This window comes from Necator americanus, chromosome I, assembly GCF_031761385.1.
Source record: "Necator americanus strain Aroian chromosome I, whole genome shotgun sequence".
Lineage (NCBI taxonomy): Eukaryota > Metazoa > Nematoda > Chromadorea > Rhabditida > Ancylostomatidae > Necator > Necator americanus.
Genome location: NC_087371.1, coordinates 28,689,248 through 28,713,380, shown reverse-complemented (window position 1 = coordinate 28,713,380; position 24,133 = coordinate 28,689,248). Strand labels below are relative to the sequence as shown.

The 24,133-nt window shown below is 39.5% G+C and overlaps 1 protein-coding gene across 2 annotated transcripts; it reads left to right on the top strand.

Annotated features, from left to right (window-relative positions):
• Positions 1 to 6,757: 6,757 nt before the first annotated feature.
• RB195_007147 (uncharacterized protein) lies at positions 6,758 to 21,981 on the top strand (the record flags this gene model as incomplete). Of its 2 annotated transcripts, none has more annotated exons than XM_064180626.1 (15): positions 6,758 to 6,826; positions 8,136 to 8,209; positions 8,280 to 8,405; positions 8,515 to 8,587; positions 8,662 to 8,757; positions 10,477 to 10,590; positions 11,558 to 11,647; positions 11,715 to 11,939; positions 13,403 to 13,626; positions 13,701 to 13,767; positions 14,348 to 14,584; positions 18,415 to 18,486; positions 18,645 to 18,718; positions 19,611 to 19,698; positions 21,844 to 21,981. In XM_064180626.1, the coding sequence occupies 15 exons, from the start codon at positions 6,758 to 6,760 to the stop codon at positions 21,979 to 21,981; spliced, it is 1,767 nt and encodes a 588-aa protein (XP_064037482.1). The 2 variants fall into 2 exon arrangements, with proteins under 2 accessions (XP_064037482.1, XP_064037483.1); XM_064180625.1 differs by lacking the exon at positions 18,415 to 18,486 and adding an exon at positions 18,281 to 18,379.
• Between the last annotated feature and the right edge of the window lie 2,152 nt (positions 21,982 to 24,133).

Below are 24,133 nucleotides of genomic sequence, written 5' to 3'. Positions count from 1 at the left end.
CATTTGGGACGTAGCTACAACTTTACGTCGTTCTACACTCGCTCAACGTTACTTTGAGAAATTCAGGATCACTTAAGCTTTTTCGAGTTTTATTTTTACAGTAGGTTTAGGTAAAATTATTTGAACCATTAGAAACATTTAAAATAACTGTGTCCGAACTAGGAAATTGAAGAAAGGAACTGTGAAATAGGGAGAAAAGAAAGTAAAATTAAAGAAAGTTAAGGTTAGGAAGTTAAATGTGTTTTATATATGTTTTTATTGTTATATTATAAGTTTTTTCAATTTTTTTTTTCGTTTATTATGTTTTTTTTTCAAATTTAACATTTTACGTAATACAATTTGAATAAGCTGTTCTTTTCTTTTTTGTTTTTTTTCTTTTAAGAACAAAAAAAGTTCCCGTTCAGTACTTACAAATCAATTTTGTTCAGTACCCAAACTTTTTTTGCGAGTTCCTCAAAAAAAAAAATGCAAGAGGATGTCGGGATTACATAATGAAGATGACATAAGAAGTCATGTAGAATTCATTGAAAACAGACTTCTTCTACATTCAGATGGCTCCCAACTGAATAAAAAATTAGAATTTTCCAGAATTTTCTAGCCGTTTACTCGAATTAAGCAGTCATGTGCACGTTCTCGTTAACGTTCCCCTGTAGGTTGCCTAAAAACATGTTTCAGTGCAGGATTTTCTGTCTACCGGTACCGAATTAATGCTAAGTACAGTTTTTTGTGGAACGTAACGTATTAATGAATGGAATGGCTCCCCGACTCGATTCGTTCCTCTCTTTTTTTCAGCTAAAAGCGTTCACTAATGTGCTTGACGTGCTTCCATGGAAACACACATTTTTATGTGGAGAGGAAATTTCTCTGCCTCTTATTCCATACTACGCTTCCATCTGGAACTGAACCATAATGCTTTTTTTTATTTCTAGAAAATCATAGAAACACGTTATTGCTCTTCAGAAATGTCCTTGAAAGACAGACCGTTGCGTCGTTCGTTCATTTTCGTCCAATTTTTTGCTAATAGTTTTCTTCTTCATGGGAAATCTGGACAATGGTGATATAAGGGATGTACTTTTCGCGAGGCTTTTTTTCGTTTAACGGAGAAATTCCACGAAAATTGCGTGAAAATCCATATAGTCATAAAAACACCGTCATTCTCTCTCCAGAAGGACATATTCCTGTTTTTACCTTTTCTTTCCCATGGTCTTTCTTCTCGTGGTCTTTTTTCATTCTTTCTCTTCATCGTGACCCTTTTCAGGAGAACAAATGGTATATTAAAGAGAAATAAATAAAATAAAAAGATGAAGAATACATAAAAGGATAAAGGGTAGAGGGTATTGCGTATCGATCGTTGAGGAGTTTTGGAATGCGTGTTGGCTTAAGCCATGACTTGCGGGGGCCAGCCAATGATCAAGTGCTCGATTCATCGATCCTGGTGGGATGAATGGCTTGGTTGGCATTAGGTCGGTTTCGAACCATCGACCGTGGGGCCACAGGGAACCTCTAATCGGCTGTCTGAACAATATATAAGTAATAGGAATTAGAATGTTCTTCGGGTAGCTTTCACTTGGGTCATCAGATCTAACGACCAGAACCCTTGCTGTGCGTTCTACAGCGGTCAAGTGCATCAGAATGAGCATACCGTATTCATATTCGGGCAAATCCACTCGTAAAACAGTCTTCGTATGCAAATTAGGACTAAAGTGTCGCGATATTACACACGTCGTCTATTGAGGTTGAGTGCTCCCGACCACGGTGTCGTATGGCTGTAAACTCGCGTGTGTCGGATCAAATGTTGATCCCATGACCGATCATTCCAGCCTTATCCTTCTTCTTCTTGAGATTAAATGATATTTTTGAATTAAAATAGGAAATTAGATTTTTAAATAATTTTTTTACTTATTAATAATAAGTAGAAAAGTATTTAATAGTACTTTTAAATTGATTGATTTTCAAATTAAAGTAAATAAAAATTGTATTAATTAAATTGATGAGGTTTCTTCTTACATATTCATGTTTTCCACTTTATCCCAATGTTCGCTAAGAAGCAAGTGATAGTAACACAACCTCACCAAAGAAGGAATTAATTTTACCAAAATCCAGAAAATTAACTGAATTTTCTAACCGCTTATCATTCACCTCCTATTTATTTCTATTATTCGAAATTTTCTGAAGTTGTTCGCGTTATTCTGATTTCTGATCTACTCAAAAAATTAGCAATAAGGTATCTAGCATTAATTTATCCCCTTGGGATATGTCAGCGCGTTCAATTAGGAAATATCCTCAATATTTCCCTCTTGCCGGAATAAAAAGGATTATAAAAGAATTGATTCTATATTGAAAACTCGGGACTAAGACTAGTCATACTCGTCTAATGTAATATACAGTTATTTAGCAGAATGTGCGATTATTCAATTAACATTGCCAAGATTACTGTAATCATTTTCCGTTTTTTCTTCGAAGGGACAAATGTTTGATTCGTATGAAATTGATAAGTAATGATAGCGCGAATACTAACTTACTTACTCAGATTCTAAAATGACCCATTTCCACTGGCTTTCATTAGATATTTATCATTAGATATTGATAAATAATATAATCTCCTTTAAATATTACAAATAATATAATCTCCGTTAAATATTGAAAGATATACCTCGGATAAGACAATATAATAAACAATATAAAATGGATATAATAAATAAATAAATAAATAACAGGCTAAAACAAAATAATAAATAAAACACATTTTGGCTCCGTCTCAGGCAAAAAAAGCTCCAATACGGCATTGTATGCAAATGTGTACGAATGAATACAGTAATAAATACAATATATAAGTAATTCACGGTTATTTTTCAAAAAATTCTCTCATACTCGACTTCTACGAATTTGCTCTCATTTTTCTATAGAAATTAGGGTTTCCTGTGGAACATGGGTGGATCTTTTCTACCTTGACCTCATTATTATTTTTGTTCCTTATTGTCTTGTTTTATTATTATTTATTATTATTATAGTACTATTATTAGTATTAGTATTATTTTTATTTGTAGATATCGTTTACCTCGACTTTTCCATGTTACCTTTTCTATATTCCTCAAAACAACATCGTTTTTCTTTTCTACAGTGGAAATTTGTAAGACGGTCGCGGATGTGGCGTGTATTCTCACTAACTACATGGATATTTACATATTTATGCATGCAGTGACCCACGCCAGAATTCATTCAACAATTCCGTCCAGATCCAGTTTTTGGGGCTGGGGGAACAAAGGAGTGAGGCGATGGTTTTGGTTTCGTGATTAGAAAAATTCTTCTTGACATATTTCGGCTCCATGTCAACAATAAAATCTTCATCCGAAACATACATAGGACGTGATTTCCTCTCACTTTCAACTGTCTGAGACGAAATATTCTGCTTCGCCTCTCTCTTCTCGTCCAAAAATGAAAAAAATTGAAGATTTTGGTTCTCTAAAGGGTTATTTGCATTTTTCTGTATATTAGGGATTGATTCCCAGAAATTTTAGAAATTTTTTTTTGCAACTGCTGCCGTACGTATTGTTTGAGTACTTCTGCAGACGTTTAAAAACGTGGGGGCCTTTCCGACTAAAAAGGGACGACTTCTCTAATTTCATGCACTTGGAAGCAGCGTTTGTGAGAATTTTCAATGTTGAATCTCTCCTCAATATTTTTCCGAAGTATTTTATATTATTTTGTATTTTTTTAAATTATTATTTTATATTATTTTACTTTCATAAGTAGCTGTGAAGAATCCCTTCGATTCGATTCTAGGAATTCGAAGCCTCAAAACCAGAAGAGGGTCTACTTTACTCAACATACATACATTACACTCTACATTGTTTACAATTTATAACTCTTTACACTTATAGAAATGACGAATCTTACTTTACGCACTTTTATTTCAACACCCTTATTGATTTGCAGTGTGAATAGTTGCTTTGTTGGATGATTTAAAGCTACCGAATGCTTCTTATTCCTCAAATTCTTGGATTTGTGTGGGATATTTCCCGTTTTCCTATGGTTGTTCTTGAGAACTCCATATTATTAAATTCGTTGAATTCTTTTTTCGGTTTATTTATTTATTTATTTATTTATTTATATTCATACGCCAATGGTGCACCAGAAAAGAAAGATTAAAAAATGGAACACACTTTGTCTGAGTTAGAGAGTCTTACGAACAAAAAAAAAATACAAACTTTACTAAAACCGGAACCCAATTTATTGTCAGAGAAGACTGGCGCTGCCTTTTTTTTGCGGCGAATTACAAGTCTTTTCTTTATGTACATATTTATCGTATTTGTTTCGGATTTTATCCTTGCCACATCCTTTTTGGAGCTTCATTGAGCGTAATACGTTAATTAACTAATTAATTAATTAATGGGTAGATCTAATATTAAAAACTTTCGCAAACGCTTCCTCTAATGTTTTTTTTCGTTACTTTTGAGAATTTTTTTTACCCATTTTTGTGATTTTTCCCCTCGCATACTGATTATCGTTTCCATGGTATGAGGCAGTATCCTTCGGCCGTAACAATACCCATTATGAGTGGGAGTTTCTGCGGACGCATCACTACTTTACTTCAAACGACCCGCCATCCATAATCGTCCTCCATAATCGTGACTGAAAAAGAAGTCGTCCAGAATAGTAGTTGCTAGCGGTTTTAGAAGTAAATTGGCAAAATTTTGCACTACTAAATATTTTCCTTCATATGAGTTGATGTCATAGCTTTGAACATTCGAAAAAAATCTAATTTTCTAAAAATTCTAACCCTTTTAGATTGCATGACGAGGAAGGTTCTTTTTTTTTGCCGACTTTAAGGAGTTAAGAAAAATTCCTAATCATTTGATTTTATCTTTATACTATTCATAGAATTTATGACTTCCGTAAACTCTTCATAACTCATCTGCTTTCCTCCGAGATAAGTAACTCAAATTTAACGATTGACGACAGTGCATTTTTCTTGCCTATCATTCCGCAGTCGACTTTTAAGAGCTATATTTGAACAACGAAATAATAACTATGAATAATAGTAAAATGTGGGTAACTTGGGTACAAAAAACTTTTAAGTAACTTGGAAATAGTAAAAAAAATAATCTTTGCAAGATGTGCAACTCACCAGTGAGCCACATTGTCCCACGCGGGGAAAAAAACGGAGCGACTTACCGCTGAGCGGTGATGTCATCCAAGGATTAAGGAGGATTACTGTTGTTGTGTGTTACTGTATAATACTTGTTTATTTATTCACTTATTTATTAAATATAATGATCTTTATTGTAATGAATAAGTAAGTAAATAAATTTTTTTGTATAATGTGGGCTATCTTATCCCCATCACCTTTAGAAATCTTAAATATAATAATTGTAATGAATGTATTGTTGTATTATTATTATTATTGTAATGAATAAGTAGGTAAATAAATTTTTTTGTATAATGTGGGCTATCTTATCCCCATCACCTTTAGAAATCCAAGAGAACAGAACTCCGAACTCACCCCTTTTTCTCAAGTTACTTTGAGAAAAAGGAGTGAGTTCCGAGTTCTGTTCGGGGTGTGGCGTCATTTTTTGACTTCTGCCAGTCAGCTGACTCTTCCTTTCTTCACTCGACCACACTTTGGGTGCATCGTAGTCCAAATCTGAACATATGAACTAAAGTCGTTTTTCTTTGTTGTTGTTTTTTTTTTAATTTGACTTAGTTTCTATTATTTTTCTACTTTCTTGTCGCTTTCTTATCACTTCTTGTTCTCGAATAATTAAATTAGATCTGAGTGAAGCTATATATCGTGTGGTCTTAGAAAATGTTTCATTTCTAGAATTTTAATGATGAACAACAATAACATTTGGGCTGCAGTCACGGACGGAAAAAAGGTCCCAGTCCCTCACGGATAATTTTTCCGGAAACACGATTATCGTCAAGTTATTAAACTTATGCATATCGTTCATTGCAAAAGACTCTCCTCGTCATCTGCAGCGGGATTTTCTCCATTTTTTTTTTCTGTTACTCTATTATTCATCTTATTTTATTGTTTTTCTTGTTTGTTTGTCAAATTTACACTTTTTTTAAGGGAAAATTTCCGCGAATTGACCATCGCATTAAAAACACGTTTTTGAGGTCTCTACATACTGCCACGCACTTAGGAAGCTTCGTGCGCGTGATTTTTTCTATGTTTGATCTTTTCCAACGCTAGAAAACGTTCAGGAGGTTCTTTCAATAAATGACTGCAAAAACAATTGATATCAAAATAATATGAAATAATAAACTGGAAAATATGGTAAAACTTCTTCAAGACAGACACAAATATTTATTTAATTTATCAATATTTATTTTTCTGTATTTATTTAATATTTATTTAATTGATTTTTTCTATTTAAAATCCTCCACGCGTAGAACAACTCAAATTTTATGAAAATTTCGCTGGGGTCTCCCATCCGTGATAGGCTCGATCCCTTTGAACAAGTAGTAGAATCCAGGATCATCTGGTGACAGCAGTGTAACAATGTTAATATGCGCTAAGACAATATGTATCGGAGCGCCGCGCTCCGATTCCATTCATTTCTCGGATCCTCGTCGTCGCGTTCCTCATCTTCTCCTCATCCTCATATCGGCTTTTTCTGAGGATAATCTCTCTTGAAAACATCTCTAGGAGAGTGTTAAGTAATAGGGTAGCGATGTATGTGTTATTCCACAGTTAACGGGTGTAAGAGCTTAATTCGATCCGGTTTCAGAGAAGACTGCGAGTCGTCCGCGAATGTCCTCGGACGCATTCGGTGGCGCGTCGTCGATCGACTGCGCCTCCATCGTCGAGAAACTCATGCAGGTAAGCTAATTCTTATTTCTTTCTACATTTACAGCTTTACGTCGCCGGACCGCATCGCTCCCAGCTAAATATTCTCCAGACGTTCGTGTTCTTATTTTTTCCAAACCTAAATTTCTACTTGTAATTTGCCTGATTCATTAAAATCCCCGAAATGGGCATTCATTTTATGACCTCCTTGGATGATTCCTGTATCGAAACCCTGCCAAGAGCCAAGTTTATAACCTCGCGCGTAGTGCGGGATGTTTGTTTAATGTCGCGCAGAACATAAATGTTCAGCGGAAGAGGTTATGTTTGTTTACTTGCGCACAACGACCGCGATGGAACGGGGATTCTCGGTTCGTTGTGATCGATTCGATGGTACTTTTGTAGTCATATTGTGCAAAAATGAAGGGTTTACTGAATATTATCGAAATTATTGATTATTGTTCATTATTGAAATCCACAGGTTTTCCTAACCTACCGTACTAGCCTAGATTTGATAGACTCGTCGTTCAGGAGGCACCGAAGCATTTTCGTAATAAAACAAAAAGTATCTCAGGAACGAATTCCCCCCCCCCCCTCTCCCCACTTTTTAGCCCTGCTGAACTTCGGGAATTTGCGCAGTGCTAGGATGAAAAAAATTGATAAGCATTTGCTACAGGCTTTTCGTCACGATTCATTTATCTACATTTACTATATACTATTTTTATTTATTTTTACTTCCTGATTATTATTTCAATTCTTTTTGCTATATTTATCGATTCCTAGTTTACCTTCAAGGAAGAATAACAAGAAGGGAAGCTAAAATGTCTCCTGGTTTTTTTTGCTCGTATATAATCATGGATTATATAATTAGTCCTAATATTCTCTGAAGGGTTGTGGTGAATTTTCGGTTGTTTGGATCTTTCCACTATTAAATAAGTTTTGGAACGTATATTGTGACTGTCACAACAACGAGGAACACGAAACATCTTCAAATCGGGAAATCAAGTAGATTAGAAATATCTAGGCTGATCAATCTATCCGACGAAGCAACTCTCTACACCATTACAAGGGGTCTTATTCGCTGTACGCGCTCTATTTCACACAACTGTGAATAGTTGCTTCGTAGGGCGGATTCATTCCCTGGTTGTCCCTCATCCATGTGATTCCTGGATTTGCCTTTCTGGAGCCTGGAGCCTGTATTACTCCCAAAGTGTTTTTACGACTAAAGAGAATAAACATCAAGGATTTTTTTTTCTAACCATGCCTTCATTATATCATTATCATTTGGGCAGGTCTTAGTACCCGGTTTCCATGCACTTCCTAATCCTACGCTGACTTATTCCAGAAGGATCGTGACCTCGAGATAGCAGCGAAAATTGGCCAGTCACTCCTCGAACAGAACAAAGATCTGCAGCAGAGGTTCATTCTCGCATTTATTTTAAGAGCAATGTAAAATTTAATTTTTTTCAATCTCTCAAATAATCTATAGAACCGAATTCCTCGAAGAGAGCCTGGCAAAGAGTTCCGAGGAAATGGTACAAATGAAACATGAGCTCGATAGGAAGGCTGAGTTGCTCCGAGTTTACTGCCATTACGATGACGACGGCTTTACCCGGTACGCTTTCTCGCCTGCTGCTTCTGGAGTAAACTTCTGGAGTGCATTCTCCGGGGTTTTTTTTCACTCGATGGTTGATTACTCGAAAAAATTTCGTTACCAGTTTCAGAGAAACGATTGATGATTCTCTCAAAAAACGCTTGGAGAAGACACGATTGGAAAACCTTCAACTAAAACAAGATGTGAGTGTATTTTTCCAACAACCTATTATGTCTCTTCCTCCTTGATTTTTTCCCCGACAAATTCCATTTTGCAGGTGTTTTCGATAAAGAAGGAGATGGAGGCGCAAATAGATCGGGATCGAAAAAGATACGAAGATGTTTCACGTCAATTCGAACAGGCCCAACATCAGGTGAGATGAAATCCATGCCAGCGATCTTTTGGAACTGTAATCGTATGGAAAATCCATCTTTTCCCGGGTCATTTTATCATTTATCATTTTAGCAACAAAAGAAAAACCTTCCGTTCTGCATATCCAAATTTTTTGAGGTGACAAATCAGTAAAAATTTCTGGAAAATCACGGAATTTTCAAAAATCTATTGATTATCCAAGCACATGAGGTGCTCAGCAAAAGAGCAGATTCTTGATTCGAAAAAATTGAATGAAATTACCTACAAATTGATAATTATTAAATTTACTAAATATTTAAAAAAAACAAGTAAAATTACCCAAATGATGTGATGGGGCCTTTTGAAATTCGTTTTTATCGTTTTTCTCTGATTTCGCGAAGGACTTCTATTATCGCAGTCCACTGTGTATAGACAAAACATAAAACACAAAAAAAAAACATTGTAAACATATTCCTGAATATCGATTAATCGTCATATTTTGACTATTATCTATGAATGCAAATCCTTAAGTGAGTAAGTTTGTTAGTGAATCGCTTATGTGCCATCAGAATAGAATGTACGTCCTTGCGGATCCAGGAATCGGAAACCTCAACAGTACCATGATTTTTAGTTTACTCGATGAGTAGGTGAAACGTTCTCTTGTCAGACCACTGATTTCTGGAATCCAATTAAGTGTCCTGCGAATACTAGTGGGGAGAACCCAACATCAAAAATTCCAGCGGATCCTTTAGCTCAAACTCTCTCTGTGCCTTATTTTCTTGGATGGGAGTCGCTCCTAAATAGTTTTCTCGCTTATATCATTTTTTGGGTTTTTTTTTCAAAGCACCAAAGTGACTGTGTTGCATCTACTGAATCCTTCGTTTTGCACGAAAAGCAACGCATTAGAGCCATCTATCGATTTCTGTCTGTGCACACCGGAATTCCCACCACTAAGCCTCCTTAAAGTGTCTCCATCTACGGCTTTCAGTGAGCCTTAGGGTTTGTTTTCTTAAGTGAAGCCTGACGGGAAGTTGTTCTGATCCTTTATTCCTGACCAACATTTCGGCGATTTCGACTTCTTCAGAGCTTGAAAAGGTGAAAAAGCTTTTCAAATAGTAAAAGTTCAGAACACTTTGAGTTCAGAACATTTCCTTGCTTTCCAAGTGCTGTTCAATAGAACCAATATTGATTTTGCGAAGACAAAACGGGAATGATTACTGTATTCTTCCATGTGGTCCTGTAGCTACAGTACCATTGCTTATTCTTCGACAGAAGACGAAGAAGACGCGAATCCGCCGTCTCAATTTGATCTTTGCTACCATTTCTGGGCATCACTGGATTCTTGAGCGCGATCCTTAGATTGGATATAATTAATACTCTTAAAACTAAAACTATTACTCTTAAAACCTACCACTAAAATATTTTTTTGAAAAAAAAATCGTGTGGCTACACATTAGCAAGGCTGAGTCCTAGATAGTTCAGATTTTTGTTCTTGCTTTTATATGATTTTTTTTCTTTTTGTTTTTATAAGATTTTTGACGTGGTTATCTTCCCGAATTCTCCCCCCTCCAAAAAAATACATGAGTTTTGACATGAATATATTGTCTGAAAAATAAAATGTTAGTTATACATATTCATAATATTATTCATCATATTATTCGTACTATTGCGAATTCATGTTCTTTTCGTCTTCTGGCGAAGAATTAGCGATTTTACTGTCACACATGGGAATCGCTTCCAGATTGCCTCCTTACACGCACAAGTCATCGAAAGAGGCGAAGATTACGCAGCTCAGTCGTTGGTGGTGGAGAAGTTGCTTCGTGAGATCTCGTTGAAATGCTGTCGTGAACGGGAGGTACGATCCATAATTCACTTTTGAATTTCCCGCTTCCCCATCATTGGCTTCCTTTGAAATTTGCAAGTTAAAGACATCACTCCACGAATCTGAAGTGGTACGGATTTCAGGTGCAGTATTCGTATACGGGATGGAGACTATGGAGAGGGGAGTGATTCCGTCCATTTAACCCTAATTGCCGTAAAAAACGGCCCGGACGATACGGCTTCAGGCGTTTTGGCGCACTATTTTCTACAGGGAGTTCGACTGGAGCGCGCCAGCTTTGTGCGGCGCCGCATCTTCCGGGCCGTTTTTTACGGCAATTAGGAAGAAATGGACGGAATCACCCACCTCTCCATAGTCTCCCATCCCGTATACGAATACTCCGCCTGAAATCTGCACCACCTCAGATTCGTGGGGTGATGCCTTTAAACTTAATTTAGTGACCCAATTAACGACGCTAACATACAGTAGTCCTTCATGTGGATTACACTCAATGAACTTTGACCGATCCATATTTCAACTTCAGCTCCAACTATTTACTCGAATTTATGGTCGCTTCTGCTTCTAACAATAAACATCGAATAAAAAACAATCACAAACGAATAAATATTTCTTGAAGTGGAGTTAGTGATGTTTTAAGCAAGTTACCTTGAAATTTATTGATTTTTTTTCGTTGTCTTTGGCTTTGTCATTGTCTAATATTTAAAGAGCATAAAAACGGCTATATTTTGCTAAATGCTAAAGTTTTGCTAAGTTTTCCGTTTAAATGGTTTCTAGCCATACTATCTGTCTGTCCTAACATGAAATTTCACGAAATTTTTTACGGAATAAAAATTGCAGAATCTTTTGCCCTAACGTTTCTTGAGAAATTGCACAAGAATCAATTCTGTCGCTTCTATTCTCTTTTTCTACACCTCCATCATTTTCGTACAGCTGTCACCCATTTCTTTTTTTTTCATCTCTGAATGACATTCAAACAATTTAGCTGACAGCTGAGAACGTAGACTTGAGCCGCCAAGTCGACGAGGCGCTCCAACGTCAGACTGAGCTGAGCATGCAAATGAAAGAGCTCCAAGTAATTCTCACTCCACTTTTTTCTGAAAATCCTTTTTTTTTTCTTCCAGAACATTTTTTCTTTTCAGGAACGATATGCTGAGTTGAGGAGTATGTTCTGTGATGCTGAGGAGGAACTGTCCCGATTTCGCTCAGCACCTCCGCTTAGGACTGGTTCTGTGGATTCATTGTACGATTCGCTAGCTTCTGAACTTGAGAACAGTGACAGCGGTTTTTCAAGCACACCTGCTGCTAGTGCAAGAGCTGGTGAAGCTCTGAACCTACGACTTGAACTGCAAAGAGTGACAGAGGCGGTGAATATTTTTCATATGAAACAAATATGTGGAAAAATACGGTGGTGACAGTCGTCGCATAGTCGGCAACTGATGGGTTCAACCGGGTGACCGTGACGCATCTCCCGCAATGCAGCCTTTTTCTCTGCTTGACACACAATTTATCTTCTCATCGCTTCACCCTAACCCGGGACGCGTGAACCGTAGACGATTCAAAATATTCCGCGAGACTAGAGGTCATTAGACCGCTTATCTGGAGCGGGACAGAAGTTATTTTGAATTGACAGTACATTACTAATGATATCCTATTCATCAGGACTAGATAAAGGATCCTGGAAAGATAAACTTCGAGTTGTAGTTGCACGCTGTGTCGGCAAACCCTTTAAAGCAGTGTTTGCTGACATAATCGAAGTGACTTTCACGTTTACCGTACTTTGCAGTCACTTCAAAAATTTGTAGCGGTAAAAATGATAGTCTACTAAAAGAAATCCAGCTGCGACCGCGTAATTTTTTGCTTCAAAAAAATCTCAGCTACAGTTGCGAAGAATACTGTTATTTTCCAAGTAGTGATTTTTTCGCGCAGAAATTTGTCACCACTCATATTTTTCTTGCATTTAACGAGAATCGTAGTTGGTATGAATCGTTTAAAATCGAAATAATGAACCTAAGTATGCTGAGCTACTGTTGAACCCATGGCCGGATGATCTCCAGTCTTTTGAGTCAAAAATGGAACCAAGAAATGCATCGATCACGTCGTAATTAATCCGTTACCGATTTCGAGCATGCAGATTGTTCAGGATTTTACGGTATAACGCAATAATCCCCAAAGTCGCAGCGCCAGTACTATTTTTTAGGGCGCGTACCGTATTCCTGGAAACGCCTGGCTCTCAAGATGACATGAAATAATATATTTTCATTCCTAGGGACATGACGGGATTCACTCACTGAAGGAAGTTGACGTAGTTGGGAACGCGGCAAGAAAAATACACAATTTGGTGTGTGAATAACGAATATGGGTGTGGGCACGCATAGTTCTCCTTAAACGTCCAGAAAAACGGCGTGGAAACAGCTTTTGATCCTTCCTACAAGACATATGAGAACACTTCGTCCTTCTGCGCCGCGCCGCGTCCGCGAGCAAGCGGTCGAAAATCAATAAGGTCCCCTCATCAGCATATTAAAGTAAAACCAAAGAATAGGCTGCTGAGGGAACGGGAGCGCGTTTTAACGTACCTCGTAGGATCAAATACAGTGTTTCCCAACTACGTCACACTTATGATGCGCTGCCGCTTCAATGGCAGCGCATCATAAATGTGAGAGCGGTCTGAAGTTCGTTAAAATCTCTTAGCTTGTGGACGAATCTGCTATGTAATAGTGTATCAACCTTGAAACCTTACAATCTGACGTTAGAGCAACTAAATTTCTACAAAATACTCCAATTCAATGTTTTCGTTCTAGCTTACTCGAGAAAATTCCACAAATTCCAGAAAATCAAGCCATCACCGTCAAAAGAAGAGGTTGACGTTCCATCGAGCGTATTAGCCGAAGTGGTTCGTAAAAAGATCTCTATTGAACCAATTGCACCACCGCAAACTCCACAAAGTGATGCGGCGGTCACTCCAACAGAAACCGCTCCCACTCCCACGAAAAAAGCAGGACTCGTCCGAAAACTCACATGCGATGTGAGCACTTCTTGTACGGAACTGGCTGGGTGTGTTTGACAAACAATTAGTTGCATTACTGAATTCCTTCCATTGACGTGGAGGAGATGAACATATTTTTCAGTCCCTCTCTCTCTCCTCTTGCAACTTCCACTCCTGGAAAATCAACTACTACTGAGGGACTTCTACAGGTCAGTGTATTATTCCGCATATTCTCCATAGTTCTCACCAGAATTACAAAGTTAGATCCCTCTTGAACTATTCTATTTCATAAAACTGCTCATTTCTCATTTTCGTCGACTTGAAATCGACTTGATTTTCCCTTTAATTGATTTCACAGCAATCGAATACAGCAGTAGCTCACATTCCAAGAACGAACGTTTGAAAAAGTTGACCTTCCGGACAATTATGATGAGAATTTTAAATTGAAAACCTGATTATAAATTATTTTTTAAAAAAAAAAAAAACCTAAACTACACAGCTTCGACACTGGTCCGAGCACAGGATGGTGACCACTGAACACTTGTTTATATACCCTACCTTAGGGAAACAGACGGGACCCCTCTAACTGCTTTGGGGACCCCATAGCGAATTCTCAAAACCTGGGCATTTATTTCTGACGCACCTTATATGTCTGGTACGATTCTGTCTTGTTATCCACAGTTTCCCTCTTCCTGAGATTTTCTAAGTGCCACAGTGAGAGTGTTTAAACTGTTTAAATTCCCAACAACAACAAATTTCTATGCTTCTCAGACGAAAAAGTTGTTGCAGCTGTCCGAGCCTCGATCGACCTCCTCAACCCCGGGCACTCCACCATCATCACTGTTCCATCCGCGATTCCGTGGTTCACTACGCCTACCGTTACATTCACAAACGACTGCGGCGCTGAGCAAATGCCCCTCGGACGATTCACTGGAGGACTACGTAGCTCCAAAAATGGGCGAACCGGGTGTGCCTGGCACCCGTGATCTCAACTTCTCTCTCAGGATGCTCAAGGCTCGTAGGAAGGTCAGTCAGCTTGCATTTTCTTTTCGCTGCCGCCTTTTAAAGGCAGCGACGGAAAAGTTTCCAATGTCCGCCATTCTCTAGTCGTAAATAGGGTTCAGGATGTTTTCTTTTACAATGAATGTCACAAGGAAAACAAGAAACGCTAAAAAGAATCCGAATCCAGTGAACTCAGTTTACCCGACGAAGCAAATCTTGACACCGTGGGAGTGATGAAATCCACTTTCACTTCGTCTCTCTTGAAACTGTGAACTGAGTTCCATCGTCAGACAGGCTGATCAGGCAGAACTAGAAACAACCTGGTTCCCCTTAATTTGCCGAAGATTTGGATCTTCCTTGTGCCACTTGCGATAATCAAATCAAAACGACATGAAGATCTGTGCGGTTGGCTGCACTCGAAGCGTTGCGGTGGAGATAGTGGCTGAGATCGAGGTGGGAGCATCGTGAACTGCAACGATCACAGGTGTTAGGAAAGGTCCCCCTCGATCCTAACCGCTACGCTCCACCGCACCGCTTCGAGCACAGGCGCCTACGCAACTGCACCGGGACTTATGACCGTTTTGTCGTGACTATATCTACATCTTGAACTCTGCGCTAACAACTAGAGAGAACCATAACATCGGAGATTTCTGTTAACTTTACACTGAATGTGTTGGTGTGTTTAGTGTTCCTAAGCTGGTTTGTGCATGTGCTTTTCATCATGTGTTTCTCATTTTGTCGACAGAGTTCACGTTCGTGCATTGTGAGAGTGCTGTGCAACCGTCCGTGTTAAAATCATGCTTATAATTGATGAGGTCAGTCAATGAGTTCGGTCATATTGATGCATTTTTCATATCATGGTTCTTTTTTTAAACGGGGAATTCAATTTTGATAAAATTACACTCATCACCAACTTATGATTCGTAAACGCGAATGAACTCATCGCCGCTTCTATGAATAGTCGTCGGATCGTGAATTAAAGTCAAACGTTCGAATAGGGACCTAGTGTGCTATAAAATAAGGATGACAACATCGACGACGATTCAAACCGTGCATCATTTGTCAAGAATTTCTTCCAATTGTAAGTCTCAAGTTGTAATATTTTCCCCTTTTCCTTCTTGCGAAAAATCCAAGAAAAATCTGTTTCTGATTTGAAACAGAAGAAAGTTTTAGAAAAAAAAGTTCTTTCATGGATAATACGTACGGAAAATTAACAAGTGAAGATGTACCTAATGAAGTTGGATATTTTTATATAGAACAAAGAGTAGTGGGTAGAACTAGTCAAGTTAGTTATCAGCCAAAAACCATAACCAGCCCACTGACGACAATACGACGCACGCTGGGTAGTATCATTTAGACGTGCGAAAATGGAGAAAATACGTAACTACGTACCTAACCCTATTCATACACTGCTATGCAAAAAGTATGAGACGCTATCAAAGAAAAGAAGGGGCTAGCTTTTTTTTTCCTTTGAGAACCAGGATTTCTTTCGCATGAGGGAAAATCCTTATTTGGGCTAACACGCTCCTAATTCTTTATTGCCGTTAATTGAAGTAAAATTAAACTAATTGGTTCCCAACTGGTGAATTTGAGGAACTAAGTGATAGATATAGTCGGGTCAAAACGACATGAAACACGGACATTTGCTCAAGCGGCTGCGCTCGAAGCGGAGCGGTGGAGCGTAGCGGTTGGGATCGTGTAAGGATCCTCTCTGCCGCCAACCACCTCTGCAGTTCGCCGTGGTCCCATCTCGATTCCATCTCACCGCATCGCTTCCGAACGCGGCTGCTTACGCAATGGTCCGTGCTTCATGTCGTTTTGACCCAACTATAGTTAACTTCTACCGCTCCAGATCAAGTATAAACCCGAATTTCGCAGGCTTAGTCGACACCAAATGTGTTCAACCAGGTGAGAGCGATGAGCTCTTGATTCGGCTAGAGCAAAGAGGGAAGAGAGAGTGTGTGTGTCAAGAGGAGTGGCGAGCATTGCGGCAGACACGTAGCGTCCTTGCTCGGTTGAACACATAAGGAACCAGCGCCATGTCAGCGTCAGTTGGCTCAAAATGACATGAAGTTCGTTGCAGTTCGTGCAGAAAGCGGTGCGGGTGGAGAGCGTAGCGGTGAGGATCGTGGAGGAATGCTTGCTATCACCACTCATCCTTCCAGTTCATGGTGGTCCCACCTCGATCCCAGCCGCTTCGAACGCAGCCGTGTACGCAACTGCACTGAGCTTCATGTCTTTTGTATTGGGCTTTTGACCCAACTATACAAGTCCTGTCTATTTGTACCTGCTGCTCTTACCTATTGGTGACCATGTTGTACACAGTGTCGGACACGAACACGCAGCAATTCAATCAGCTTTCTCCTCCAGATATTTTTCGCGGATAGCACGGATTTATTGATCACATGAATAACACACTCCTAGTTGATCAGAGCTTTTTTCCCTGACTCTTTTCCGTCACTTCTGCTTGCTTTTTCAGAGCAATTTTAGAATCTATCACCTTTAACAACAAAGCGACTACTATTAAACTCATAGTACTCCACCAAAATTTTTTCCCGTTGGGATCTTTAGAGGTTCTCGACCCCGCTAGATCATTCATTTTACGGGAGAACGAGTACTCGACTCGGCTAAACCAAGTTCGCAAGAAAATTACAGTCGGGTCAAGACGACATGAATCACGAGTGTAGCTGCTGTGCATTTACGTACCCGCTCGAAACGGCGTGATGGAGCCAGCGGTTGGAATCGAGGTGGGACCATCGCCAACTACAGTACCGGGAACGGTGGTACCAGGGATCCTCACTCGACCCCGACCTTTGCGTTTCACCGCATCGCTTCGAGCGCCGTCGCTCAAGCAACTGCACCGTGCTTCATGACGTTGTGGCCTTTCTGTACATTCCTCATGTTCGTAACATCCGTTTTCTCTTCCTTCTGAAGTTATATGTTAGTAGTTACCTTTCACGGGTCCAAGTTTGCGTCAAACTAGCTGTCCCAATTTGGGCTCCCCCAGCTTTAAACAATGGGCACATCACGATGCGCATACAATTGTTTATGGAGTTCTGGTTAGACTTAAAAGTGTGAGAATTGTTGAGAATTTCAAACGAAGGACTGATGATGGCCCTATCAAACCAATGTATAGTGGGGTCAAAACGGCAGTAAACACGGTGCATTTATTACTGCAGTTCATGATGGTCCCACCTCGATTTCAACCGCCATCTCCGCCGCACTGCTTCGACGGCAGCCGCTTACGCAACTGCACCGTGTTTATTATCGTTTTCACCGGACTATAGATGTTGATGTTCCCAAGTGTTCCCGTCATTTTTTGCATGTTTCAGCTTCGCCCCTTCCTTTTTTTCCATACTTTTCTTTTTTCTAACATTTACACCAACATGGTATAACTGTCGTATTGTGTCACTCTGACGCGTTTCCTACTCGGCGAAGAAGGGTGGTCCGCGCGTGCGCGCCTCCACCGATCGATAGGACGATAATCGATAGTGCCGAAACTCAACGAAAAATTCTTAATTTCGTGCATAGTTACACGAAAAAGGACGGAAATCGATTATCTTGTGTTTGATCGGGGAGTGAGTACGAGTGCACGTCCTCATTGAGGGCGTAACGAGTCAGACTGACAGTACGTTCGACAGTGACTGAAAGACGAACTTTCTTGGTGTACGAGTGTGTGCGTGCGTGTGTGGTGCAGTTCTATGCATGGCGTGAATTCAGACGATTTCACCGTCTGTACCTGCACGTCAACCATTGCTGGACAGCCTTGTACACCAGCAGCTGCTTCGGTGGCGACGGCGGCTTCTTCTAGACCGTCAGGTTTGTCGCGTCCATAGTGATACGTAGATGTTCAGGTAGAACAAGACTACGCGAAGTTTCTACATCGAAAGGGCCTTCCTCCTAGTTCTTTCTTCTCACAACAACCGGTAGGATGGCTTATATTCGTTCACATGCAAAGCTTTTATTAACATTTTTTGGAGTTGGGGTCGTATTGCATTGGGAATTTTCTTTAACTGTGTTGAGAAAAAAGATCATTTTTGTTCGATGAGATGTTTCTGCAAGAGATTTATTTGTTTATTTTCAGTCGACAAAAATTTCGAAATCAAGGGAAGAGCCATGGATCGACTATAGCGTTGTCCTCGGACAGGATCATCAGAGGTAGATTGTTTTCCTGTTTGGTTTCTTCGAGGAAAATCGAGTCAAGCCTTGCTTGACTGTGAACAAGCCCCGTTTAAAATTCCACTTGTTGTTGCTCACCTTGCTTATCTTCTCTTTACCCCCGACAAAAAAAAAAAGATCATTTTCGTTCGATGAGATGTTTCTGCAGGAGATTAATTTGTTTGTTTTTTTTTGTTTCGACAAAAAAGGACCTGGGGCGGAATAGTTTGAGTATACAGAAGGTATACTCCCAGCGAATCTGTTGGAATTCTTGTGACCTCCGCCGCGTCTTACCAAATTCTTAGCCTAAGGAAGTTTCATACTTCAGCGAAGCTTTTGCGAGTTTTTTTGAGGTTTTGGGGGAGGGGCTCGCTCGCTCACTTATTTCTGGAAGTAAGTAACTAAGTACATCTACCCCTACAGCATTAGCATTAGTTTCAAAAGATGTGTTACATGCAGGCTAAGGCTACTAAAAGAAAAAGGAAAGATAGAGTTTCCAGAAATAAGAGCGCGGTTGAGTGCCCTAAACAAAGTTAAAATTAGTAATGTAAAGTTCAGTTTTCTGATAGACTAGCAAAAATCCCTCATTCCTTTTGAAAACTAAGTCTGGAGCATGCAAATGACTGCGGGTTTCAGTTTAACACCTTTACTTGAGCGTTATCTACAGGCTGTAGTGATCGATGCGATTTTCTCGCCATTTTTCCAGATACTGTTACCTTTTATAGTATATCCACTTTTTTCAACACGGGCTTTTCTCTTAAGATGCCCGTGTTGGAAAAAGTGGATATACTATAAAAGGTAATACTTTTCCGCTCGTCTATTTTCCAGTGATCTTAGAACTTGCTCACACGAAAATAGACGAGCGGAAAAGTATTTCTGACATGATTTTCAGGATGGTTCGATCTTACCGCGGAGCAGTAACGGTTGGTCTCGGTGCTTTGAAACTATCGGAACAGTCAGGAGTTCTATCTAGAGCTGAGGTACACTTTTTACTAGCATTATTTTGCAAATTTATTTACTTTCAATCTAGTATTACCTTGAGCGCCTACGTTAAGGGATTTGAGGTTGCTTATAGTCTAGTTGATTTGCTTTAATTTTGTAAAAATATTCATCTATTCTGGGGAAAATCAACGTCCACAGTCACTTTCCTTGCCGCCTTCATCTTTGCTTAAAGCATTCCAAAGCAATGGACAATGAATGAAATCTTCTAACGAATCGTGAATGAAATCTTCTAACAAATCATGAATCAATTCTCTCTAACAAATCGCTGTTTTAATTACCTGTCTGAAAATAAAGTATCGATCCAACGGTGTATAATCCCTGCTAACATTTCACTGCAAAAAGACCCCATTCGTGCTCTTGCCATGGCTTGCTCCTTATCAGCTAGATTGAGTTTAGGTGACACACTTTTGAATTTTTTTATTCTCTGAGCTCGAACCAGTCACCTCTTCATGAATCTACGAGCCCGTGCACGAATTCTCCACGTGGAATATTCGTACCACGGGATACAGATTCGTGGGGGTGATGCCTTCCATTTCTTTCTAATGCAATGCCGTAACAATGATTCGGGAGATCAAAGCTTCTAACAAACGCTCTTGCACATTATTTGTCTGAAAAGAAAGTATCGACCCTGGAGCGCGCACATAATGCGGCTGCTGACATCTTCACGGGCCAAAAGTTTTTACGCCAATTAGGAAGAAATGGACGGAATCACGCTGCTCCTTATCAGCTAGTATTACGTTATAGGAATGACACCATTTTGATTTTTTTATCCGTAAGAGCTCGAGATGTCGTGGGATGATGCCTTCTTAATAGGGGACAATCCCTCTTTTTTTCTTCTTTTTCCACCCATTTCCTCCATATTCGAACTGCAAAAATTAAAGGAAAACCTCGGTGAATGCCATATTTATATTCTTCTTTTCTTATCCAAGAAAATCCGCTAGAAACGCTACAAATTTTGAGATGGACCGCAATCAAAGACATAATTGGTCGTCATCCATTCAAAATTTGCTAATTTATCTGACGATGTTATCCTCTTCTTTCCCATTTCCTTTCTATCCTTTCTTATCAAGAATAATATAGAAGTGGTGTCATTGTGTAGACGGAGAAAAGTGTTTTACGTCAGAAAAGTACTGTATGATTCAAGTGGGGTGCATCAAATTAAGAAAAAAAACAGAAAAACAAATGGGACTGCAAATGTGCTCTTGCACTCTTTTCAAATGATTTATTGCTCTGTACAGACACTCAATAAAATATGTCTTCAACTGGTTTTGTTCGCGTCCATCAGAAACGGTAACACAAATTTGTAATGCGTTTTCGAGATTTCTCTTTAAAGACGCCTCATGCTGTTTGGCTCCTTTTTTGGTCTTATCTTAACTTCCTTGAACTTTTCCGGCAAGACACACGCGGAATTCGCTCTTATCCCTTCACTCTCGAGCAATGGCTAAATTTTTTTATTCGTTAGAACAAAAGACTTGACTTCTTTTTGATTCAGGAAATGTCAGATTTTTCGCGACATTTTACCGAAGGGATATATAGTAGCACACGAAGTCGTCGTCAAACGAGTTCAACGGAGCTTATGCGACGCTCTTCTTTCTGCCCTGCGCGTCGCGCTCACGTAGTTGAACACGTTGGGCACCGACTATAAATATTTAGGCACTGTGTTTTAGAAAGTATTGATTGAAAAATAGAAGTCTAGTTTTAAGTGAATCGTCGAGATCAAATGGTGTTTGGATTTATTAAAACTTGTCTTGGACGTATCATGCGTTTTTTCCACCTCATTAGTTGGGAAATAAAGTTTTGCTGAGCAGTACATAGTGGGGTCGAAACAACATGAAGCACGTTGCAGCTGCACAAGCGGCGCGGTGAAACGTAGTGCTTAGGATCGAAAGACGATCCTTGCTAGCACCATTCTGCAATTTTTGATGGTCTCACCTCGATTTGAACCGCTTTCTCAACCGTGCCGTTTCGAGCGCAGCCGCTTACGCAACTGCACCGTGCTTCATATCGTCCTCACCCGACTATATTTCAGTAGAGGAAAATTTGTGGATAGAAGTATTGAACGCCTGGAACTAGGCCAAGAATTCCTCGACCACTACCATGACCGTTATTCTCATCCGTTTCAGATCAACACGCCTACTTGTTCTCCACAACGAATCTCCGATAACATGCTCTCTGGTGGTTTGCGATCTTTGACTCCTTCGCTATCCGGCACAGTTGGAGACGCATTTTCCGGAAAAGGGATCCTTGTGCGTCGATTTTAAGATAGTTGAGGAGTGTCAACGTTTCTACGGGTCCTCTGCTCACTCCCTTCATATTGAATCCTAACTGACCACAAATTTTAGAATACTTACGAACGTATCTTTTATTTTATTCTCAAAACAATATTCCTTTGTAATTCTATTTTTTCTTATGTGTAATTCTTTAAGAGCATTTTTATTGTATAGTTTAACATATATTCGGCTGAACGATAGCAGCTCAACAAATTCGTTACGGCCTTCTCGTTCTCACTGGTGCAAAAGTGTAATTTTAAGTCTTTGACCCCCGGTAGATAATATGGTTTTATCTTAGGTAAAATCTAGTTAGAGTGCTTTAATGTATTGATTTCGAATAAAATTCGTGAAATTATGTGTGTGTTTTTCAAATAGGAATTTGATGATCCATGAACATTTCGACTTCCTGTTTCTTTGTGTTCAAATCTTTGCAGCTTCTGAAAAAAAAACTGACGAATTGAATTAATTATGCTGATGAATTTCTGTTGCTTTCTGTTTAATTTATTAGATTTCATTGATTGATTTTACGTTATCCTGGCAGTTTAGTTGGTTACTGTACACCCCAATACCCATGACTACAATCTTAGCATGATCCCATATCTTCAAAGCCTCGATGGATTTTCAACGAGCAAAAAAATGAGGACAGAGCACATCGAGCAGAAAAAGATGGATTTAAATTCTATTTCTTTGGTTTTCTTCAGTATCAGGAAAAGTAATGTTGGTAGAGTTGAAGAACTTCGAAGTCAGGCAGGCGTAGCTAATAAGCAGCTCAAATTTCATTTCATTATCACACATCAACTCGGATTTCACAACGAAGTGTTGAAGTGGATAAAGGACCAGGTGCACGACTTTGATCAATCCCCATGGGGATTTCAGGTCAGTGTTTTTATGCTCCCACACATGTCTAATATCATCTTGTCAACGTCGGAGTGATAGAAGCACTGGAACGGTTCCGAACTACCGATCGATCATGCAGTCTCCGGTGGAACCTCTTACCGACTGCGCTACACCTGTCCAACGAAGTGTTCCTGTGCTAAAAACGCTTCTTAAGTCAACCCCAAATCTTTTCAACCCGGTGACCGCAACGCGTCCGAGGAGCTCATCGACGCAGCGGAACGGCGACGTTGATCGCAGATGCGTCACAGGCACAGTACATCAGTCTCCACTGTGGTGGCAGGCGACCACCTTACTGAACGCGGTCGACGGCGACTGTATCTATAACTGTGCAAGGGTCCAGCCCTTCACATCTTTTTTTTTTAATAGCTAACAAATCCCCACAATTTTTTCAATTGAATTTCAATTCTCCCCAATGACCAGAACTGCTGCTCTCTACCATTTAAGAAAATCTACTCTCTACCGTCCCTCTACTATTAAAAAGACTGAAGAAAGGAGAGAAAGGATAATTTGGATAATGGACAGGATGCAGCTTCACGGGGAACACTTCCAAGAACATCTCATCTTCTTGATTGCTCCGCTGTTGTCTTTAAGGCGACTGCGTAAATGTGTTTATGCTTTTAGTTCACAGAAGGCAAAACACATTGTTGCTCTGAGTTCCATGAAAAAGAAAAAGAGCAAGAAAGGAACAAAAAAAGACGTTGCTTTGGTAACCAAGTAGCTAAGTAGCTTCTAAAAGTGCTTGGATATCTTTCATAGTGATAATAATAATCCCTAGTCTCGTGCATAGTGTAAGAATCACCCGCCGTACTTATTTCACTCACTCTAGCGCGATCAAAATCTTCGCTGCGTAATTCAAAGACAGTGTATCACAAAATTCACTATGTTGGTGTTCTTCAAATGAGCAGGTTGAAGTAGGGGTGTTGTTTACGAGTATGAACGTCACCACGCCCAACTCCCCCTAGTAATGCGGAAGAACGCGCCTGAAACAGTCCTGTGTGACCCGGTCCATCTAACGATGCAACTTGTTACGAGTTATAAAAGGAGGGCAATCCGCAATGCAGCCACGATTACGCGCGTGGGGAAGTTTCTATTGCTTATTTGAAAGTCAGTTGCATTACGGATGATAGACGAGGACGAAGTTACTTCATCGCTTTGTCGAACGTCCCATAAATTTATCCGCAGAAATCGGAGCCCTTAATCCTCGTACATATTGGGAATGAAAAGGAAACTACAGTCGAAAGTCGAA